A 23,376-nucleotide genomic window follows, 5' to 3' on the forward strand; every position below is an offset into this window, starting at 1 on the left:
CTGCTGGCGTGACAGCTCATGAGCCAATGGCTGTTCCTCATATGACCGCAGGTGCAACGGAAGGCACCTTCAGGATCCTGGTTGGCAGAGATACACTTTGCTGGCATTCTGTCATTTTAATAATGATATTTGTTTTCAGAGAAGCATATATAGATGTGGGCATTTGACCTTTAAAGTAAGTGAGAAATTGCAGTAGATCCAATATTGCAAGGGGACAATTATTTATTTTCCTGTTCATCATGAGATCCAAAAGTGAGATGACCTCTTCAAGATGCATATGCCTCACTTCTGCATGGTTCTGTTAATGTGGTGGAGACAGTCTAACATTTATTTTCTAAAAGTAAAGATTGACTGTGTGGTTTAGCCAAGGGAACATTACTTCCTAAGAGACCCTTGGAAATATTCCTATTTTTCTGAGGTGGGGAACAGGTGAGCACAAGCGTTTACCACCTTCTCCTGCCCCAATGTGGGCTTTTTCCTCCTAATTACTGAGGACGATCTGGTAAAAATGCCACTTAAAGTCATCTGAAGAATGCACACCAGTTTATTTTCAGTGATTTTCTCTCCAGACAAACTTCTACCCATTTAATCTGTAATATAATATTTACTCACTAACTCAGTTGTTTCTCCCAGTGAGCAAAAGTACTGGACAGCAGTTCTTGCCACTTTTAGAATTTTGAATGGAAAAAATAAATTTTCTGACTCAAGGTCACTGAAACAGTGAGTCATTTTTTTAAATTTTTAATCAAATTTAACTCACTTTCATCTTCATTCATGGGAATTTATCAAATAAACACATTAAAACATCAGTTAAGTTCTGAGTATAGAAAGGAAGAAACGATGAGATTCAGGGTTTCTGAGTCAGCTAAGTGAGAACTTCTCCTGGGAAAAATTAGAGTTCAGAATTTTTCAGGCAGGCATCTTATCATCTCCTCCTGCCCCAATGTGGTCTTTCTCCTCTTAAGTACTAAGAGGACGATCCGTTCAAATACCCCATAACCTCATCTGAAGAAGGCACATGAGTAGTTTATTTTCAGTGATTTCTTTCCAGACACTCTTTTACCCATTTTCTTTATAATATGACATTGACTCACTAACTCAGTTGTTTCTCCCAGCAAGCAAAAACGTTGGACATCAGTCCTTGCAATTTTTAGAATTTTGAATGGAAAAAATACATTTCTTAACTCAAGGTCACTGAAACAGCCTTTTTTCTTTGTATTTATTACCAAATTTTACTTATCTTCATCTTCATTCATGGTAATTTGTCAACTAAATGCATTAAAAGATTTATTTTGTTCTCAGTATACAAATTATGAAATGAGATTCATTTTTCCTGAGTCAACTAAGTGAGAACTGACCCAATACTGGCTGCTCCTGGGACAGATCAGAGCTCAGAATCTTCATTTGGGTTGAAGTCAGGCCTTTGAGGAGAGCTTGTCATCTCAAGGTCATCCTCAGCTCACATCTTCAGAGGATCACTTCCCTTCATGTTCATGGGGACCGACATTATATCTATGTTTTTTTTCCTTTTATTCTCTTTCCTTTCAGTTGCAATATCATGCTATCTCTTTTGTTCATACATTCCTCTGTATATTACCCTGTCGTATTTTCAGCCGTGAAGTCTGCGTGATAGAAGGCTTTCATGTCTGAGAATATCCTGAGACCATCTCCTGTCTTTGGTCTTTGATCAAGATGCTAATTTTCCTTTTCTGTTGGTTTGTCTCTTTCTCTTGGCTACACTATGCAGCATGCAGGTTCTTAGTTCCCCAGTGGGGATGAACCCTGTATGGACCCTGTACTCTCTGCGAGGGAAGGGCAGAATCCTAACCACTGGACCACCAAAGAAGTGCCTGATTCAGATAAATGTGAGTCGTCATGTGACCCCAGCTCACACCCCTTATCATCCCATCATTGCCCTTCCATCTCGACTTGTGTATATCTAGCATTCCCAGGTTTTCGTTTTGGACTCTTAGCAACATGTGTCCCCTGGGAGTGTATCCTAGGACCATCCTATCTTAGGAAGATCTTTCTAACTGCCAATCAAGGGGAGATTAGATGCTAGTTCTTCTAGGAGATTATTGCAACAGTTATAATAACCGTGTTGGTTTCCCCTGGTCTTAGCACTCTTCTTCCCTCACTGTGTTCACAAGTCTGTTCTCTATATCTGCATCTGTGTTCCCTCCCTGCAAATAATATGTAGCTGGTGAGAAGTTGCTGAAACACAGGGAGTCCAGAGAGGCGCTCTGTGATGACCTGGAGGGGTAAGATGGGGTGAGGGGAGGGGGCTAGGGTGCTCAAAAAGTGATGATTAATAATAATTATGGCTGATTGCATTGTTATATGGCAGAAGTGAAGAGAATATTGTCAAGCATTCTCCACCAGTTAAAGATAGAATAGAAAGGAAAAAAGTTTTCATCCTTAAGGTAACTGATAAAAGGAAAAAAAAAATCCTATTGTTTTGTACTGAAAGGACTCATATGCCCTTGAATCCCAACTGTCATTAATATTGGTCAAATTGTAGGCAATAGACTAATAAATAAAAACAAACAAGCTTAAAAAAACATTACTGCTGTAACTCCCTCCAAATAACACTAAGTACTGCTTGGTACATCTTCCTGTGGTCTCCTCAAATTTATTCAGGTTTTTGGAACTGAGAAGTCTCTAACGACAGGTTATTAATTTTGTTTTCCTTGTCTCTTTTTTTCTGTAACCACTGTTTTTACATCTTAGATTGTGCAACTCCTAACTCAACAGTGCAAGGAGGCTATTGATCTTGGCCACTCAAAATTCCAGGTTCCTTCAAGGATACACGACCAAGGTTGCAATGCAGTTAGAGTCTGAAGTTGAGACAATAAAACACAAGCCCACTATTTTAAAGAAACTGTGCATATAAATTATATTACAAAAATGAACATTATATTTATTCATATGTGCATTCATTTATTTGTCTGGGCCGGGTCTTAGTTGCAGCACAAAATCTTAGTTTTGACATAGCTGGGATCTTTCGTTATGGCACGTGGACTCTCTAGTTTTCTACTGACAGACCAGTGAATCCGAGAAAGGTGGGGGGACAAGCAATATGACTTTCTTTGGACAGTCGGCTGAGAAGATGGTAGACCAATGTCTCAAAGTAACCATCTTGTCAGTATCCGGAGGCCAAGTTCTTTTATACAGCCAGAGGGAGGGAAGATATGAAAAACTAAAGTCAAAAGGCAGAACAGAGAGCTAGAGACAGTGAGGAAGTAGAGCACAAAGGATCTTCAGTCTTGCAGAACATCTCAGGATTGGCCAGCCTCTGGAATGTGCGTGTTAAGTTCTTCTTTTTCATAGCTGGGCAGGGTCAGTTTATCTCCCTGTGAGCTGAGAAAAAGCTCCTTAACAGGCAGGCTGAAGGCTAGGGTCTTCTGAGTTAGGCCATAATGTATGATGATAATAACAATGGCAACAAAAAGCAAGTCAAAGAAACAGTTTCCAACATGGAGTCACCTTTGGTTCTTCACGACAGTTCCCCACTGTCAAAGCCCATTCCACAGTCTTGTGGAAAAAGAAGGCAGTAACCATTCTGCTTCATCAGAAGGATTGTTCAAGGAGTGTCAAGGGACAGGGACTCTGGGTGTGGGTATGGCATAGTCCTCTTGGAAGAATTCGTCATTAACCACACCATAGAGTTGCCAGAACTGACACAGGACAGGGAAATAGACTGTTGGAGGGCAACAGGAATTTGTGTACCAGGACCCAGGAGAAAGGAAGAGTGACCCCACAGCAGACTGTCCTGGACTTGCCTGAGGGTGTCCAGAAGTCTCCGGTGGGTGAAGCTGTGTGTCAGTGGTGGCCTGCTACGGGTTAAGCACAGGACTCTAGAGGTACATGCATGGGATATTTTGAGGGAGGTCACCATTATCTTCAGTCCTTTGGCCACCTCATGTGAAGAGTTGACTCATTGAAAAGACCCTGATGCTCGGAGGGATTGGGGGCATAAGGAGAAGGGGACGACAGAGGATGAGATGGCTGGATGAAATCACCGACTTGATGAACATGAGTTTGGGAAAATCTGGGAGTTGGTGATGGACAGGCAGGCCTGGCATGCTGCAATTCATGGGGTCACAAAGAGTTGGACATGACTGAGCAACTGAACTGAACTGTACTGAACAGTAATGTCACCCTGCACTTCCCGTGCATGAGTCTTAGTGAGTGGAACCCACGTTCCTTTCTCGGGAATGAATAAGATGCATTTTAGGGACTTTTCTTTGATTAGACTGCCCCCTTCCGTACAGTAGGCTGAAAGTGAAAGTGTTAGTTGCTCAGGCCTGTCCAACTCTTTAGGGTCCTATGGACTGTAGCCAACCAGGCTCCTCTGTCCATAGCATTCTTCAGGAATTATTGGAGTGCGTTACCGTTTCCTCTTCCAGAGGATCTTCCACACCCAAGGATAGAACTTGGGTCATCTGCATTGCAGGCGGACTCTTTACCATCTGAGCCATCGAGAAGCGCATATGCTGGAGGAGTCATAACTCTGCCCCGGGATGGTTTAGTCTGGTTTCTCCCTCTTTCCTGGACACCTGACGGCCTGACACCAAGTCTACATAAAGACTGTCTCTGATGAACACCTCTCCTATGAAAGGCACAGTTTCCTGGACACTTAACGTGGACATTTGTGTGTTTAAATGAGGTGACTTTTGCACAGACATGCATGGGCAGGACAGATGTTCAGTCAATTTATTTAAATGCTCAGCAATCGAATAACACCAAAGAGGACATGATTTAATGAGAAGGAGAGATGAGCTGGGAGAGGGATTGTGAGCGTGAAGAGAGCAGGATCATGTTAATCAGGAACCAGGAAAGTCGTCTTCGTGTCGTTGATCTTGATTCCACGGAGACGAGGACGTGTCTGGTCTCAGTGACTCTTTCTGTAGGTGAATAAGAGAGAACCAAAGGTTTAGTAGAGCTGCCTGTGTGCCAGCTCACAAGGGTGAGCCTCAGGCAGTAGGCTGTTCAGGGTACAGGGAGCTGGTAGCTGATCCAATAACCGATTCCAGGTGGACCTCAACACAGCACATTTCTGTGATGGCAGATTGTCCTCAGAATGTACATGTGGTTGGAGATTTCCCATTTTGGATTGATTCTTTGAGTAATGATTTCACAATGCATGTATAAGGTGGTGCTTCATCTAAAGATGATTTTCAGGCTCTATATTTGGAGCAGACAACCCTAACCCTGCAACTTTTGTCTTTGGGGTCCTCAAGAATTTGTTTTAATTTTTTAATTTTTAAATATTTTTTGATTTTAAAATTTTAAAATTTTAATTATTAATTTTTAATATTCTAGTATAGCTGATTATCAATGTTGCATTAATTTCAGGTGTACAACCAAGTGATTATACATGAAAAGTTGTATCTATTCTTTTTCAGATTCTTTTCCCATTTAGCTTTTATAGAGTATTGTGTATAGCCCACTGTGCTTTGCAGTTGGACCTTGTTCTTTTTCCGTCCTGTGTATAATAGTTTACATCTACTAACCCCAAACTTCTCAGACGATAGGGATCTGCCTGCAATTCAGGGGACCCAGGTTTGATCCCTGTGTTGGTAAGATCTTGTATAGAAGGGAATGGAACAATGCGAGGATTTTTGCCTGGAGAAATTACCTTGGACAGAGGAGCTTGGAGGGTTATGTTCCATGGGGTTGCAGAGAGCCCGATGTGACTGAGCAAGGAACCTTTCTTCCACTTTCCGTTTTCAACCGCAAACCTCCCAATCCTTCTCTTTTCAACCCCCTCCCACTTGGCAAACTCAAGTCTTTTCTCCACGTCTGAGTCTGTTTCTGTTTTGTAAATAAGGTCCCATGCAGAAGTGATAACAATGTGAAAATGAAAGTTACTCAGTCGTGTCCAACTTTTTGTGACCCCATGGACTAGAGCCCACCAGGTTCCTATGTCCATGGAGATGCTCCAGGAAAGAATACTGGAGAAGCTTTTCCCTTTTCCAAGGCATCTTCCCAACCCAGGAATCAAACCCAGGTCTTCCCAGCTGAGCCACAAGGGAAGCCCAAAGAATCCTGGAGTGGGTAGCCTTTCTCTTCTCTAGCATATCTTCCCGACCCAGGAATTGAACCGGGTCCTCCTGCATTGCAGGCGGGTTCTATACCAACTGAGTCATCAGGGAAGCCCTGCTTCTTTCACACCGATTCTCCCAGAGGAGGTATGTGTGGGGACAAACCACAAGGTCAGGATGCATGGGAACACTGATAGTTTCCACCTACTCATGGGGATTCCTCTTCTCTCTGATGACTCTGGTCTGCAAGATTCCTGTAGGATGCGACTCTCTCACCACAACTGCTCAGAGTTAATCAACCAAACTGTTTGCAACTTAATATGGCTCAAGAGCAGCGAAATTATGGAGCAGAAAAAGTCTTTCGTGACACATTTAAACTGTTGAGATAAACATTTCACATGCATGGAATAACGGTGTGACCTTCTTACTTCATCTGGAAGGGGCACCATTAATAACGGACTTTTTTTTTTTTGGACCATGTTTACTCACATAATATCAGAGTCACTGGTTTTCACTCCTCTGGACAGTCATCTGGGGAAAAACAAAATGGGAGAAATAAAAGAGCCACCAATTACTAACATTCCCAGCATCTCCAGTGTTTTGTTCTCTCTTCCTTTTTTTTTTAAATAATGGATCTTAAAAGAGATGACTTGTGGAAGAAGAAATTTTGAATAAGCTGATTTGTTTCCTGATATTTACACACCAGGTGAATGGTATGGTCAGGGAAAGAAGTATAATTCCATTACCATTATCGATGAAATTCTGGATATTTTCTTCTGGAATCCCTCTTTCTCTCACTGCATTTCTGAACTCCTCTTCGTGCTTTGGATCAACATTATTTCCTGCGCCTGTCAAATCGCCATGCAAAAAGCAGAATTGTGACCCCCGGGAACCCATGGATATTCCTAAATCTACAGAACCATGAATGGAACATGCCATTTAGATGTTCACTTGTATAATCTAAGACTTTCAAACGGTTGCCACAACACAGACATATGCTTTCTGTCTTTAGAATTGAGCCCAGTCCAACTTGGTGAGCAGGACACCATCCCCCTCAGCATCAGGAGCTGGATGACAAAGACTTGCCAGGATCTCCATGAATCTGGGCCTCAGTTCGTCCTAATATGGAACCTACTTGCTTCTCACACCCTCCTCGTATAGGTAACTGTCACTCATCTCTGTTTCTAGACCCAGCTTATTAGGAAACACGCTTCTCTCCTTCCACAGACACGTTCTCCACTTTGCACTTAATGCCAGAGGGCAATTTACTCTTTCATGAACATACCGTTCTACCCAATAACCCGACACCTGTTGTCCCCATGGCACACACACCTCTCAGGGCTTCTGTGTGAGGGAGTGATGTCAGTGTTCATAAGAACAATGCATTTGAAACATGGAAAAGGGCAAAGATTTATCCTGTAAGTATCTGTTTCAAGGCTTACAGTACCTCAGAAAATTGATATTGTATACAAACAGATACCTATAGAATCTGCACATATATGGAATCTAGAAAGATGGTACTGACAATGATCTTATTTACAGGGCATCAGTGGGAAAACTGTCATAGAGAAGAGACTTATGGGCATGGGGAGAGGGGAGGAGACGGTGAGACGTATGGAGAGAGTGACATGGAAACTTACATGACCATCTGTAAATTAGATGGAAAATGGGAAATTGCTGTATGTCTCAGGGAACTCAAACAGGGGCTCTGTATCAATCTAGAGGGGTGGGATGGGGAGGGAGATGGGAGGGAGGTTCAAAAGGGAGGGACATATGTGTACTTATGGGCTACCCTTGCAGCTCTGCTAGCAAAGATTACTCATGCAGGAGACCTGGGTTTGATCCTTGAGTTAGGGAGATACCCTGGAGAAGGGAAAGGCTACCCACTGCAGTATTCTGGCCTGAAGAATTCCATGGACTATACAGTCCATGGGGTCATAAACAATCAGACACAACTAAGCAACTTTCACACAAGCACATGTATGCTGCTGCTGCTGCTGCTGCTGTTAAGTCAGTTCATTCGTGTCCAACTCTGTGTGACCCCATAGATGACAGCCCACGAGGCTCTGCCGTCCCTGGGATTCTGCAGGTAAGAACACTGGAGCAGGTTGCCATTTCCTTCTCCAGTGCATGAAAGTGAAAAGGGTAAATGAAGTCACTGAGTTGTGTCCAACTCTCAGTGACCCCATGGACTGCAGCCCACCAGGCTCCTCTGTCCATTGGATTTTCCAGGCAAGAGAAGCACTTGTATATGTATGGCTGATTCATGTTGATCTTTGACAGAAAACAACACCATTCAATACAGCAGTTATCCTTCAATTAAAAAATAGATAAAAATTTAAAAATGAAAGAAAGTCAGTCTCATTATCGCCATGGCATGAAATTAGTTGAAATACTAAATATTTCAACATTTAATTGTCAACATTTAACATAAAATGTTAAAAAATGATTCGAGTAAAACTTCATTTTTAAAATTTCAACAGAAATACATCACCTTGAAATGTCTGATGATGTGATATTCTGCACCCTATGGCCTCCTGTTTCTTGGTAGATTACCTTCCAGGATCCTTAATTCTGTGAGCATAAAGATACAGGCCTTGCACCCTGAATACTGTCAGCACCTCCTCGTATTCTGAATGAGTCTTGACAGTAGACATGTAACATTGCCATGTCAGTGGGAATTTTAGGATGTCATACCTACCAAATAATCCCACCAGTTCTGTCTCCTTGCCATCTGCATCCACGTTGAGATGACGCACTAAGAGATAGTCCTTGTCCCCACTAATGAGTTGAAATTCATTGTGACCCGCATCTGTGAGAGAGAGAAAAGATACAAACAGCCCCACCTTAACTAGTTGTCAGTTAGATTATTGTGGCATACGGTGGGTATGAAGAACAGTCCATTGTGTATTGACCCACTCACTCCCTGCGTGCACAGAATGCTACCGTAAACCACAGCAAGGAAAGGAGGTATGAGTTTTCCTCACCCCCACCTTTTCCTACCATTAACCAGTCACTCCTTGCTGTCTTAGTAAGATGCTTGCCACATTAGAACATGTGTTCTAATGAACCCCACAGATTCTTTTTCTGCATTGTTTTTGACTTGCTGAGTCTTCCCTGCTGCCCGTGGGCTTTCTCCACGTGTGGTGACTGTGGAGTGCAGTCTGGTGTGGTGTGCGGGCTTCTTAATGCAGTGCCTTCCCTTGTGGCCGAGCACAGGCTCTGGGCTCCGGGGGCTTCAGTAGTTGCAGCGTGGGGGCTGTAGAGTGCAGGATCAGTAGTTGTGGTGCATGAGCTTAGATGACTCACAGCGTGTGGGATTTTCTCAGACCTGGGATCAAACCCATGTCTCCTGCCATGGCAGGCAGAATTCTTCTCCCCTGGACCACCGGGGAAGTTCCTGAGAGTGGTTTAAAACATCATGAACGTGTTATCAAATACAGGTTCTAAAATTCTTGGATGTCTGTTACCCCAGCCACAAAACTGATATCTCTTGACCAACCTACCTTGTGTTCATCACCTTCTGTTCCTGAGTGCATGGGCCAGGCCCGGCAACCTTGTGAACACTTTAAGTATTATGTTTCCCGAGCCCCTCAGTCTGGGGTATGACACAGCTCACTGCCTTGTCTGTTGGTGTGAAGACAGCTTACTTGCTAGGGCGTGTAGGCAGTGACCACCTAGAGGTGACCTCCTTCCGCACCTGGACCGCTGCCCCTGCTCTCTGTCCTGCCCGTCCACTCTGCCCCATGTGTCTGGACAAGAAGCAGCGCTGACCTACTGTGTGTCACACCGCACTCTCTACGTCCCTTCTCATTCTCCTGGCCTCCATCTCACCTTCCTGCAACCCCTCAGCAACATGGGATGTAAAAATGCCCATCTGTGTTCCTGTAACACCACTTGCTCCGTCTCTGAAACACTGAAATTTTTTAGTGTGCTTGGAAAAAAAAAGAAAAAAAAAGCAGCTTCAGAGTCTCATAGCCCTGACAAGAATATGCAATTTTCCCAAGGGCAGGCCGCGTCCACCAGCCTTGCTCACTTTGGGACAGCTTAGTTTATACTATGCATGTCCTCAGATTATCAGTGACCACCTGTGGTTCACCATGGCTTCACAAGTGGGCATAGAAGTATCACTGAATTGACTGTGATGTTCATGAAGGGATGAGAGTAACCTGTCTTCTGGGCGTCAGCTCACCATCAAAGCCACTGCTGTACTGGGCCTGATGCAGGTACACCTCACAGTCCCCAAACAAAGCTGAAGGCTGCAATGGCTGGTCCCCAAGAGACCTTCCAAGACGCCTTGCCCTTCTGTTTATCTCGCTTGTTCAGTCACTGTGGAAAATTCAAGCTAAAACAGATTGCAAAAATGCAGAAGCGGAAAGACAGTGGAAGAATTCACAATTCGGCCAAGGGAAATCACAGAATGGGAGTAGGAAAATAATATCATAATTTAGAAAACATCCTGTGTTAGAAGTTATCAATGAAAAGTACGGGGCAATATTTCAGGCATGAATTTTACTAATGTGTGATCATCGCATATGCGCTGTGCCACTACTTAGCTTGGGTAAGGGTTGTGTACACATATGATGTGTTTAAATTTCAATCAAGTATGTTCCCCTTAGGCCATGAAAAAATAATAATGTTATTTAGGGCCATTGTAAAGAGCTCAGAGATATGAACCTTAGCCAGCATCCCCATTGCTTTAACCAGAAGCTGTGTCTATGGTTGAACTCACGATGATTTCCTTGAGTTCAACTTCATCCATCTCAGCTTGGATGGCCAAAGACATCTTAAGATTGTTTTTTAAAAGTGAATAGCACTGATGTGCAAACTCAAGACAGACCCCTGAGACCTCAGTTCATAAGCCTGTTGTAAATAATCTGTCAGAACCCGACAAAATACAAATTCTACACTCATGCTTTGTCTCATTGTTCTTGTTGATATTTAATTGCTATGTCATAGCTGACTCTCTGTGACCCCAAGAACTGTACAACACCAGGTTCCTCTGTCCTCCGTGATCTACTAGAGTTTGCTCAAATTCATGTCCATTGAGTCAATGATGCCATCAACCATCTCATCCTCTGGCGCCCCATCCTCCTTTGAGCTTCGATTTTCCCCAGCATCAGGGTCGTTTCTAGTGAAGCAAATCATCGTGTCAGGTGGCCAACGTAGTGAGACTTCAACATCAGTCCTTCCAGTGAATATTCTTGCTTGATCTCCTTTGGGATTGATTTGTTTCTCCTCTTTGGAGTCCTAGAGACTCTCAAGTGTCTTCTGCAGCATCACCATTTGAAAGGATCAACTCAGTCTTCTTATGGTCCAACTCTCAGACATACAAAACTGCTGAGTAGAAGCACACTGTCGACTCTACGGACCTTTGTTGGCAAAGTGATGTCTCTGCATTTTAATATGCTGTCTTTGTTGTCATAGCTTTCTTTCTAAGGAGCAAGCATCTTTTAATTACGTGGCTGCAGTCACAGTCCCCAGAGATTTTGCAGCTCAAGAAGAGAAAATCTGTTGCTGCTTGCATTTGCCATAAAGTGAGGGGACCAGATGCCATGATCTTCGCGTTTTCCGATGTTGAGTTTCAGACCAGCATTTCCAGTCTCCTCTTTCACCATCATCAACAGACCTTCATTCCTCTTCACTTTCTTCCATTAAAGCAGTGTCATCTGCATATCTGAGGCTGTTGATATTTCTGCCAGCCATCTTCATTCCAGCCTGGCATTTAGCATGATGTACTCTTGCCTGGAAAATCCCATGGATGGAGGAGCCTGGTGGGCTACAGTTCATGGGGTCACAAAGAATTGGACATGACTGAGCGACTTCACTCACTCACTCAACTTACTCACTCTGCATGTAAGTTATATAAGCAGCATGACAGGACATACTAACTTGTTGTACTCTTCTCCCAATTTTGAACCAGCCTATTGTGCCACGTCTCACTATTACTGACTGATCAACATACAGGCTTCTCAGGAGACAGGTAATCTGGTATTCCCATATCTTGAAGAATTTTTCACAGTTTATTGTGATCCATAGTCAAAGGCTTTTGCATAGTCCACGAAGCAGGAAAAATAATTGTTTTTCCTTTTTTTTCTGGAATTACCTCTCTTTCTCAATGATCCACTGACTGTTGACAATTTGATCTGGTTCATCTGCCTTTTCTAAATCAAGCCTATATTTTTGGAAGTTCTCAGATCGCCTACTGCTGAATTCTAGCTTGAAGGACTTTGAGCAGTCCCTTGCTTGCATCTGAATTGAGCACAACAGTGAAGCAGTTTGAACGTTCTTTGTCATTGCCCTTCTTTGGGATTGAAATGGAAGCTGACCTTCTCTAGTTCTGTGGCCACTGCTGAGTCTTTGAAAGTTACTGACTCATTGCCTGTAGCCCTTTAACAGTATCATCTTTTGAGATTTTAAAGAGCCTAGCTTGAATTCTGTCACCTCTACAAGCGTTGTTCATATAACACTTCCTAACGCACACTTAACTTCACACCCTAGGATGTTGGGCTCTGGTCTCACCGACTAACACTCCATTGAAGGGAGACTTTCCAGTCCCTGACCTCTAATATTTAACAGGAGTAGAATTCAGGTGTATGGGGTTATTGAAGAAAGTTGAGACCAAGATTTCTACCTGAACATACTCTTTCCAGTGCAACATTCATACTTACAGTCAATAGCATAATGGGCTTCTTCCTTTAGGCCTGAGACATATTTTTCTATGCATTCTCCATTCTTCCTTAAAAACAAAATATATTCAAGTTGCTTGATTAAGAGAATAACAATTTGATGTATAATTAAGATTCTTTCTTTGTGACACCCAAGAAAATGTGTCAGGCATCACCTCAGTGCTGGTGAACATTTTGACCTTCAAAAGGGACGAGATATGTTGTCTCAATCCAGTAACTTTCAGCGGCAAGGATGGTGTGTCTTCCCACTATATCTAACTAGTAGTTCTAAAGATAACCTGTAGGTTCAAAACAGGTCGTGTGTAAAGCCAATCAACAAGGAGAAATCTAGAATTTTAGGAAAAAAGAAAAAGAATGAACTTTTCCTTTATATATATAGTTTCTGAAAACTGAGAGGCATAGCCATCATGACAAACCTGGGGGGTTGTCCCAACCCTTGTAGTGATTTGTTTTTCAATGAAAGTAAAAGTGTTTGTCACTCAGTTGCGTCCGACTCTGTGCGACCCCATGGACTGTGGCCCCCCAGGCTTCTCTGTCCATTGGATTCTCCAGGCAAGAATACTGGAGTGGGTCACCATTTCCTCCTCCAGGGGATCTTCCCGACCCAGGGGTGGAACTCCAGTCACGTGCCTTGGCAGCCGCCTGGGCAGGGATTTGGGAATGTCACTATGGGTTCTGAGGGCTTTGGGAAACTCAGTGTTGTTGAAACTCCCGTGAGGAAGTCCCGAGGGCCGAGCTCACTATGCGCTCACCCCTTGCCCTCACTTCTGTGCTTTTTGGGAACCGTCTCTTACAAATTCTGCAGGAAGAGTTCAAGCCCCTGGTGGGGACTGTGGGCTCCAGGACACGAGCTCTTCCCTCTGCTGTGTCCATCTTTCCTTTAATGAGTGGATGCCAGTGGCACTTCTGGGTTCCCATGCTAAGTAGAGTCTGGGGGACATTCCCTGGAGGTGAAACGGGAAATGATCCCGTCCCCCATCAGAGACCCTGCTCAGCCTTACAGGACAGGGCGTAATGCTCTCAACATCACCCAGAGAGTTCCCTGCACATGGGGAAGACACACCCTCCCTCAGGTCGGGGCTTTACAGGTGTTTTCCTTTTGGGTGAATATACTTACTTGATATAAAAGTGGAAGTGTACCGTGCCATTTTCTTCATCAAACTCAATGTAACGCATGAAAATGTGAAATGGCGCGCCCTCGGTGATCTTCTCTACGTTATCAGCTGCAATGTAATGGGTTAACCATCTTCCTGTGAACTAAAAGTAAAATTCCCTTCAGAATATGTAGTCCAGCTCTGTAAATTCTGCCTGACATCATCCCTCAGGAGTTTCCCTGCCCTTTTATTTGAGCAGAAGTTACCTATCCTTATGAACACAGCCCTAGGTATAGAATCAGGTGAAAACTCAAGTCAAGTAAAGGAAATAATTGAGAAATTACTGAGATAGATAGTCTGTCTTGTCAAGCACAAGAGCCCTAGTCTAACAGCTGTGTGATGTTCCTTCAGTTTAATAAGAGCAGTGAACAAGCATGAGAGCCAGTGAATAGATGGCAGAGGTGATACAGACGTCACAAACAGCAAGTATAGAGCCAGTGAATGGAACAATTCTGAACTGCAGAGAGATGGCTAGACTTAGTGATCCACACGACTGGACCTCGAAAGGGACACGCACACGGATACACGCCAAGACTTCCGCCCAAGCATAGACCACGTTCAAATGCCCCTGGTACCTGAGAGGCGTCTATCTGAGCATCACCTTGACTGGCAACAAGCAGACCAAGGATAAGACTGCACAGCAGAGCCTTCATCTTGTTGACTCTGTGGTCCTTCTGTAGAAGCTGAGGGTGTCCCAGTGGTTGGAGTGGATGCAAAACTGCTGCCACTTTTATCGCCTGCATCTGCTGGCGTGACACATCATGAGCCAATGGTTGTTCCTCATATGACCACAGGTGCAACAGAAGGCACCTTCAGGATCCTGGTTGGCAGAGATACACTCTGCTGGCATTCTGTCATTTTGATAATGCAGTACATCCAATATTGCAAGGGGACAATTATTTATTTTCCTGTTTATCATGAGATCCAAAATGAGATGAGCTGTCCAAGGTACATATCCCTCACATCTGCATTGTTTCCTTAACGTGGAGGAGACAGTGTAACATTTATTTTGTTAAAGTAAATATTGACTGTGTGGTTTGGCCAAGGGAACACTATTTCCTCAGAGACCCTTGGAAAGACTCCTATTATTCTAAGGAGAGGAGCAGGTCACCTAGCATTTATCACATCCTCCTGCCCCAATGTGAAAATTTCTCCTCTTAAGTACTAAGAGGACAATCCGTTCAAATACCCCATAACCTCATCTGAAGAAGGCACACCAGCAGTTTATTTTCAGTGATTTCTTTCCAGACACTCTTTTACCCACTTGCTTTGTAATATGATATTGACTCACTAACTCAGTTGTTTCTCCCAGCAAGCAAAAGAGTTGGACATCAGTCTTTGCAATTTTTATTTTGAATGAAAAAATACATTTCCTAACTCAAGGTCACTGAAACAGTCTTTTTCTTTGTATTTGTTACCAAATTTTACTTATCTTCATCTTCATTCACAGTAATTTTCAACCAAATACATTAAAAGATTTATTTTGTTCTCAGTATACAAATTACAAAATGAGATTCATTTTTCCTGAGTCAACTAAGTGAGATTTGACCTAGAACTGGCTACTCCTGGGACAAATCAGAGCTCAGAATGCTTCATTTGGGTTGAAGTCAGGCCTTTGAGGACAGCTTGTCATCTCAAGGTCATCCTCAGCTCACATCTTCAGAGGATCACTTCCCTTCATGTTCATGGGGACCGACATTATATCTATGTTTTTTCCTTTTATTCTCTTTTCTTTCAATTGCAATATCATGCTATCTCTTTTGTTCATACATTCCTCTGTATATGACCCTGTCGTAGTTTCAGCTGTGAAGTCTGTGTGATAGAAGGTTTTCATGTCTCAGAATATCCTGAGACCGTTTCCTGTCTTTGGTCTTTGATCAAGATGCTAATTTTCCTTTTTGGTTTGTTTCTTTCTTTCTCTTGGCTACAGAATGCAGAATGCAGGTTCTTAGGTCCCAATGGGGATGAAACCTGTATGGACCCTGTACTCTCTGCGAGGGAAGGGCAGAATCCTGATCACTGGACCATCAGAGAAGTCCCTGATTCAGATAAATTTGAGTAGTCATGTGACCCCAGCTCGCACCCCTTATCATCCCATCATCACCCTTCCATCTCTACTTTTGTATATCTAGCATTCCCAGGTTTTCGTTTTGGACTCTTAGCAACATGTGTCCCCTGGGAGTGTATCCTAGGACCATCCTATCTTAGGAAGATCTTTCTAACTTCCAATATGGGGGAGATTAGATGTTAGTTCTTCTAAGAGATTATTGCTACAGTTGTAATAATCATGTTGGTTTCCACTGGTCTTAGCACTCTTCTTCCCTCACTGTGTTCCCAAGTCTGTTCTCTATATCTGCATCTGTGTTCCCTCCCTGCAAATAATACGTAGCTGGTGAGAAGTTGCTGAAACACAGGGAGTCCAGAGAGGCCCTCTGTGATGACCTGGAGGGGTAAGATGGGGTGAGGGGAGGGGACTAGGGTGCTCAAAAAGGAAGAGATTAATATTAATTATGGCTGATTGCATTGTTGTAATGGCAGAAGTTGTCAAGCATTCTCCACCAATTAAATGATAGAAGAAAGGAAAAAAAGTTTTCATCCTTGTTAACTGGTAAAAGGGAAAAAAAATCCTATTGCTTTGTACTGAAAGGACTCATATGCCCTTGAATCCCAACTGTCATAAATATTGGTCAAAATGTTGGCAATAGACTAACAAATAAAAACAAACCAGCTTAAAAAACATTACTGCTGTAACTCCCTCCAAATAACACTAAGTACTGCTTGGTACATGTTCCTGTGGTCTCCTCAAATTTATTCAGGTTTTTGGAACTGAGAAGTTTCTAACGACAGGTTATTAATTTTGTTTTACCTGTCTCTTTTTTTGTGTAACCACTGTTTTTACATCTTAGATTGCACAACTCCTAACTAAACAGTGCAAGGAGGCTATTGATCTTGGCCACTCAAAATTCCAGGTTCCTTCAAGGATACACGACCAAGGTTGCAATGCAGTTAGAGTCTAACGTTGAGACAATAAAACACAAGCCCACTATTTTAAAGAAAGTACATGTGCATATAACTTTTATTACAAAAATGTACATTATATTTATTTATTTATGCATTCATTTATTTGTCTGGGCCGGGTCTTAGTTGCAGCACAAAATCTTAGTTTTGACATAGCTGGGATCTTTCATTATGGCACGTGGACTCTCTAGTTGTCCTCCTGACAGACCAGTGAATCCGAGAAAGGTGGGGGGACAAGCAATATGACTTTCTTTGGACAGTCGGCTGAGAAGATGGTAGACCAATGTCTCAAAGTAACCATCTTGTCAGGGTCTGGAGGCCAGGTTCTTTTACAGAGCCAGAGGGAGGGAAGATATGACAAAGTAAAGTCAAAAGGCAGAATAGAGAGCTAGAGACAGTGAGGAAGTGGAGCACAAAGGATCTTCGGTCTTACAGAACATGTCAGGATTGGCCAGCCTCTGGAATGTGCGTGTTAAGTTCTTTTCATAGCTGGGCCAATATTAAACTAACCAGTGAGCTGAGAAAAGGCACGTTAACAGTCAGGTTGAAGGGTAGGGTCGTCCGAGGCAGGACATAATGTATGATGATAATAACAATGGCAACAAAAAGCAAGTCAAAGAAACAGTTCCAACATGGAGTCACCTTTGGTTCTTCGCGACAGTTCCCCACTGTCAAAGCCCATTCCACAGTCTTGTGGAACAAGAAGGCGGTAACCATTCTGCTTCATCAGAAGGATTGTTCAAGGAGTGTCTAGGGACAGGGACTCGGGGTGTGGGTATGGCATAGTCCTCTGGGAAGAGTTCGTCATTAACCACACCATAGAGTTGCCAGAACTGACACAGGACAGGGAAGTAGACTGTTGGAGGGCACAAAAAGAATTTGTGCACCAGGACCCAGGAGAAAGGAAGAGTGACCCCACAGCAGACTGTCCTGGACTTGCCTGAGGGTGTCCGGAAGTCTCCAGGGGGTGAAGCTGTGAGTCAGTGGTGGCCTACTACGGGTTAAGCAAAGGGACTCTAGAGGTACATGCATGGGATATTTTGAGGGAGGTCACCATTATCTTCAGTACTTTGGCCACCTCATGTGAAGTGTTGACTCATTGGAAAAGACCCTGATGCTCGGAGGGATTGGGGGCATAAGGAGAAGGGGACAACAGAGGATGAGATGGCTGGATGAAATCACCAACTTGATGAACATGAGTTTGGGAAAATCCGGGAGTTGGTGATGGACAGGCAGGCCTGGCATGCTGAAATTCATGGGGTCACAAAGAGTTGGACATGACTGAGCAACTGAACTGAACTGTACTGAACAGTAATGTCACCCTGCACTTCCCGTGCATGAGTCTTAATGAGTGGAACCTACGTTCCTTTCTCGGGAATGAATAAGATGCATTTTAGGGACTTTTCTTTTTTAGACTGCCCCCTTCCGTACAGTAGGCTGAAAGTGAAAGTGTTAGTTGCTCAGGCCTGTCCAACTCTTTAGGGTCCTATGGACTGTAGCCAACCAGGCTCCTCTACTATAGCATTCTTCAGGAAATATTGGAGTGTGTTACCGTTTCCTCTTCCAGAGGCTCTTCCTCATCCAAGGATAGAACTTGGCTCGTCTGCATTGCAGGTGGACTCTTTACCATCTGAGCCATCGAGAAGCGCATACGCTGGAGGAGTCATAACTCTGCCCCAGGATGGTTTAGTCTGGTTTCTCCCTCTTCCCTGGACACCTGACGGCCTGTCACCAAGTCTACATAAAGACTGTCTCTGATGAACACCTGTCCTATGAAAGGCACAGTTTCCTGGACACTTAACATGGACATTTGTGTGTTTGAAATGAGGTGACTATTGCACAGACCTACCTGGGCAGGACAGATATTAAATCAATTTATTTAAACCCTCCGCAATCAAATAACACCAGTGAGGACATGATTTAGTGACGAGGAGAGATGAGATGGGAGAGGGATTGTGAGCGTGAAGAGAGCAGGATCATGTTAATCAGGAACCAGGAAAGTCGTCTTTGTGTTGTTGATCTTGATTCCACGGAGACGAGGACGTGTCTGGTCTCAGTGACTCACTCTGTAGGTGAATAAGAGAGAACCAAAGGTTTAGTAGAGCTGACTGTGAGACAGCTCACAAGGGTGAGCTTCAGGCAGTAGACTGTTCAGGGTACAGGGAGCTGGTAGCTGATCCAATAACCGATTCCAGGTGGACCTCAACACTGCACATTTCTGTGATGGCAGATTGTCCTCGGCATGTACATGTGGTTGGAGATTTCCCATTTCGGATTGATTCTATGAGTTATGATTTCACAATGCATGTACAAGGTGGTGCTTCATCTAAAGATGATTTTCAGGCTCTATATTTGGAGCAGACAACTCTAACCCTGCAACTTTGTCTTTTGGGTCCTCAAGAATTTTTTTTAATTTTTTTTATTTTTTAATTATTTTTTAATTTTTAAAAAATTTAAAAATTTAATTATTAATTTTTAATATTCTAGTATAGCTGATTATCAATGTTGCATTAATTTCAGGTGTACAACCAAGTGATTATACATACAAAAGTTTGTATCTATCCTTTTTCAGATTCTTTTCCCATTTAGGTTTTATAGAGTATTGCATATAGTCCATTGTGCTTTGCAGTTGGACCTTGTTCTCTATCCATCCCGTGTATAATAGTTTCCATCTACTAACCCAAAACTTCTCAGACAATAGGGATCTGCCTGCAATTCAGGGGACCTAGGTTTGATCCCTGTGTTGGTAAGATCTTGTATAGAAGGGAATGAAATAATGTGAGGATGTTTGCCTGGAGAATACCCTGGACAGAGGAGCTTGGAGGGCTATGTTCCATGGGGTCGCAGAGAGCCCGATGTGACTGAGCAAGGAACCTTTCTTCCACTTTCCCTTTCTAACCGCAAACCTCCCAATCCTTTTCTTGCCAACTCCCTCCCACTTGGCAAACTCAAGTCTTTTCTCCACATCTGTGAGTCTGTTTCTGTTTTGTAAATAAGGTCCCATGCAGAAGTGAAATCTATGTGAAAATGAAAGTTACTCAGTCGTGTCCAACTCTTTGTGACCCCATGGACTAGAGCCCACCAGGTTCCTATGTCCATGGAGATGCTCCAGGAAAGAATACTGGAGAAGCTTTCCCCTTTTCCAAGGCATCTTCCCAACCCAGGAATCAAACCCAGGTCTTCCCAGCTGAGCCACAAGGGAAGCCCAAAGAATCCTGGAGTGGGTAGCCTTTCTCTTCTCTAGCATATCTTCCTGACCCAGGAATTGAACCGGGTCCTCCTGCATTGCAGGCGGGTTCTATACCAACTGAGTCATCAGGGAAGCCCTGCTTCTTTAATACCAATTCTCCCAGAGGAGGTATGTGTAGGGACAACCACAAAGTCAGGATGCATGGGAACACTGATAGTTTCCACCTACTCATGGGGATTCCTCTTCTCTCTGATGACTCTGGTCTGCAAAATTCCTGTAGGATACGACTCTCTCACCACAACTGCTCAGCATTAATCAACCAAACTGTTTGCAATTTTATATGGCTCAAGAACAGCAAAATTATGGAACAAAAAAAGTCTTTAGTGACACGTTTAAACTGTTGAGACAAACATTTCACCTGCATGGAATAACGGTGTGACCTTCTTACTTCATCTGGAAGGGGCACCATTAATAACAGACCATGTTTACTTACAAACGACCACAGTCACTAGTTTTCTCTCCTCTGGACAGTCATCTGGGGAAAAACAAAATGGGAGAAATAAAAGAGCCACCAATTACTAACATTGCCAGCATCTCCAGTGTTTTGTTCTCTCTTCCTTTTTTTTTTTTAAATAATGGATCTTAAAAGAGATGACTTGGAGAAGAAGAAATTTTGAATAAACTGATTTGTTTCCTGATATTTACACACCAGGTGAATGGTATGGTCAGGGGAAAAAGTATAATTCCATTACCATGATCGATAAAATTCTGGATATTTTCTTCTGGAATCCCTTTTTCTCTCACCGCATTCCTGAACTCCTCTTCGTGTTTCGGATCAACATTACCTCCTGCGCCTGTAAAATCACCGTGCAAAAAGCAGAATTGTGACCCCCAGGAACCCATGGATATTCCTGAATCTTCAGAACCATGAATGGAACATGCCAATCAGATGTTCACTTGTATAATCTAAGACCTTCAAACGGTTGTCACAACACAGACATATGTTTTCTGTCTTAAACATTGAGCCCAGTCCAACTTGGTGAGCAGGACACCCTCCCCCTCAGCATCAGGAGCTGGATGACAAAGACTTGCCAGGATCTCCATGAATCTGGGCCTCAGTTCATCCTAATATGGAACCTACTTGCTTCTAACACCTTCCTCGTATAGCTAACTGTCATTCATCTCTGTTTCTAGACCCAGCTTATTAGGAAACACGCTTCTCTCCTTCCACAGACACGTTCTCCACTTTGCACTTAATGCCAGAGGGCAATTTACTCTTTCATGAACCTACCGTTCTACCCAATAACCTTTTCTGAAACAGACACCTGTTGTCCCCATGGCGCACACACCTCTCAGGGCTTCTGTGTGGTTAGGGAGTGATGTCAGTGTTCATAGGAACAATGCATTTGAAACGTGGAAAAGGGCAAAGATTTATCCTGTAAGTGTCTGCTCCAAGGCTTACAGTACGTCAGAAAACTGATATTGTATACAAACAGATACCTATAGAATCTGCACATATATGGAATCTAGAAAGATGGTACTGACAATGAACTTATTTACAGGGCATCAGTGAAAAAACTGTCATAGAGAAGAGACTTATGGGCATGGGGAGAGGGGAGGAGACGGTGAGACGTATGGAGAGAGTGACATGGAAACTTACATGACCATCTGTAAATTAGATGGAAAATGGGAAATAGCTGTATGTCTCAGGGAACTCAAACAGCGGCTCTGTATCAATCTAGAGGGGTGGGATGGGGAGGGAGATGGGAGGGAGGTTCAAAAGAGAGGGGACATATGTGTACCTTGGGCTTCCCTTGCGGCTCTGCCAGTAAAGATTCCTCATGCAGGAGACCTGGGTTTGATCCTTGAGTTGGGGAGATACCCTGGAGAAGGGAAAGGCTACCCACTCCAGTTTTCTGGCCTGAAGAATTCCATGGACTGTATAGTCCATGGCGTCATAAAGAATCAGACACGACTGAGCAACTTTCACACAAGCACATGTATGCTGCTGCTGCTGCTAAGTCACTTCATTCGTGTCCAACTCTGTGCGATCATATAGACGGCAGCCCACCAGGCTCCACCGTCCCTGGGATTCTCCAGGCAAGAACACTGGAGTGGGTTGCCATTTCCTTCTCCAATGTGTGAAAGTGAAACTTGAACGTGAAGTCACTGAGTCGTGTCCAACTTTCAGTGACCCCATGGACTGCAGCCCATCAGACTCCTTCATCCATGGAACTTTCCAGGCAAGAGAAGCACTTGTATATGTATGGCTGATTCATGTTGATGTTTGACAGAAAACACCACCATCCAATAAAGCAGTCATTCTTCAATTAAAAAATAGATAAAAATTTAAAAATGAAAGAAAGTCAGTCTCATTATAGCCATGGCATGAAATTAGTTGAAATACTAAATATTTCAACACTTAATATTCAATCTTCAACATAAGATATTAAAAACTGATTCTAGCAAAACTTCATTTTTAAAATTTCAACAGAAAGGAACAATCTTGAAATGTCTGATGATGTGATATTCTGCACCCTATGGCCTCCTGTTTCTTGGTAGATTACCTTCCAGGATCCTTAATTCGGTGAGCATAAAGATACTGTCAGCACCTCTGGATATTCTGAATGAAAGTCTTGACAGTGGACACGTAACATTTCCATGTCAGTGGGAATTTAGGATGTCATACCTACCTAATAATCCCACCAGTTCTGTCTCCTTGCCATCTGCATCCACGTTGAGATCACGCACTATGAGATAGTCCTTGTCCCCACTAATGAGTTGAAATTCATTGCTACCCGCGTCTGTGAGAGAGAGAAAAGATACAAACAGCCCAACCTTAACTAGTTGTCAGTTAGATTATTGTGGCATACGGTGGGCATAAAGAACAGTCCATTGTGTATTGACCCACTCACTCCCTGCGTGCACAAAATGCTACCGTAAACCACAGCAAGGAAAGGAGGTACGAGTTTTCCTCACCCCCACCTTTTCCTACCATTAACCAGTCACTCCTTGCTGTCTTAGCAAGATGCTTGCCACATTAGAACGTGTGTTCTAATGAACCCCACAGATTCTTTTTCTGCATTGTTTTTGACTTGCTGAGTCTTCCCTGCTGCCCGTGGGCTTTCTCCACGTGTGGTGACTGTGGAGTGCAGTCTGGTGTGGTGTGCGGCTTCTTAATGCAGTGCCTTCCCTTGTGGCCGAGCACAGGCTCTGGGCTGTGGGGGCTTCAGTAGTTGCAGCGTGGGGGCTGTAGAGTGCAGGATCAGTAGTTGTGG

At 43.4% G+C, this 23,376-nt stretch overlaps 1 protein-coding gene and 1 long non-coding RNA gene across 2 annotated transcripts; both read right to left on the reverse strand.

The window, feature by feature from the left end:
* Positions 1-4,687: 4,687 nt before the first annotated feature.
* On the reverse strand, positions 4,688-14,606 carry LOC108634363 (odorant-binding protein-like). The gene is made up of 7 exons (XM_018044049.1): positions 14,466-14,606; positions 13,854-13,993; positions 12,719-12,786; positions 8,749-8,859; positions 6,794-6,895; positions 6,537-6,578; positions 4,688-4,907 (listed from the first exon to the last, which is right to left on the reverse strand). Exons 1-6 carry the CDS (start codon positions 14,541-14,543, stop codon positions 6,559-6,561), a joined length of 519 nt encoding a protein of 172 aa, XP_017899538.1. The 5' UTR covers positions 14,544-14,606; the 3' UTR covers positions 4,688-4,907; positions 6,537-6,558.
* A 4,162-nt stretch (positions 14,607-18,768) lies between these two features.
* On the reverse strand, positions 18,769-22,896 carry LOC108634364. The gene is made up of 4 exons (XR_001917587.1): positions 22,792-22,896; positions 20,851-20,952; positions 20,592-20,633; positions 18,769-18,974 (listed from the first exon to the last, which is right to left on the reverse strand). It is a non-coding gene; the product is annotated as an uncharacterized LOC108634364 (long non-coding RNA).
* Positions 22,897-23,376: the final 480 nt, after the last annotated feature.

The sequence above is a fragment of the Capra hircus genome, assembly GCF_001704415.2.
Source record: "Capra hircus breed San Clemente chromosome X unlocalized genomic scaffold, ASM170441v1, whole genome shotgun sequence".
Taxonomy (NCBI): domain Eukaryota; kingdom Metazoa; phylum Chordata; class Mammalia; order Artiodactyla; family Bovidae; genus Capra; species Capra hircus.

Bases quoted from the DNA above. Each gene is read 5' to 3' on its own strand.
- LOC108634363 (XM_018044049.1), bottom strand. From the start codon at position 14,543: ATGAAGGCTCTGCTGTGCAGTCTTATCCTTGGTCTGCTTGTTGCCAGT. The intron at 12,787-13,853 runs GTAAGTATATTC...TTTGTTTTTAAG, and splicing joins CACTTCCACTTTTATATCAA to GAAGAATGGAGAATGCATAG. The intron at 6,896-8,748 runs GTAGGTATGACA...GCGATTTGACAG, and splicing joins AGAACTGGTGGGATTATTTG to GCGCAGGAAATAATGTTGAT.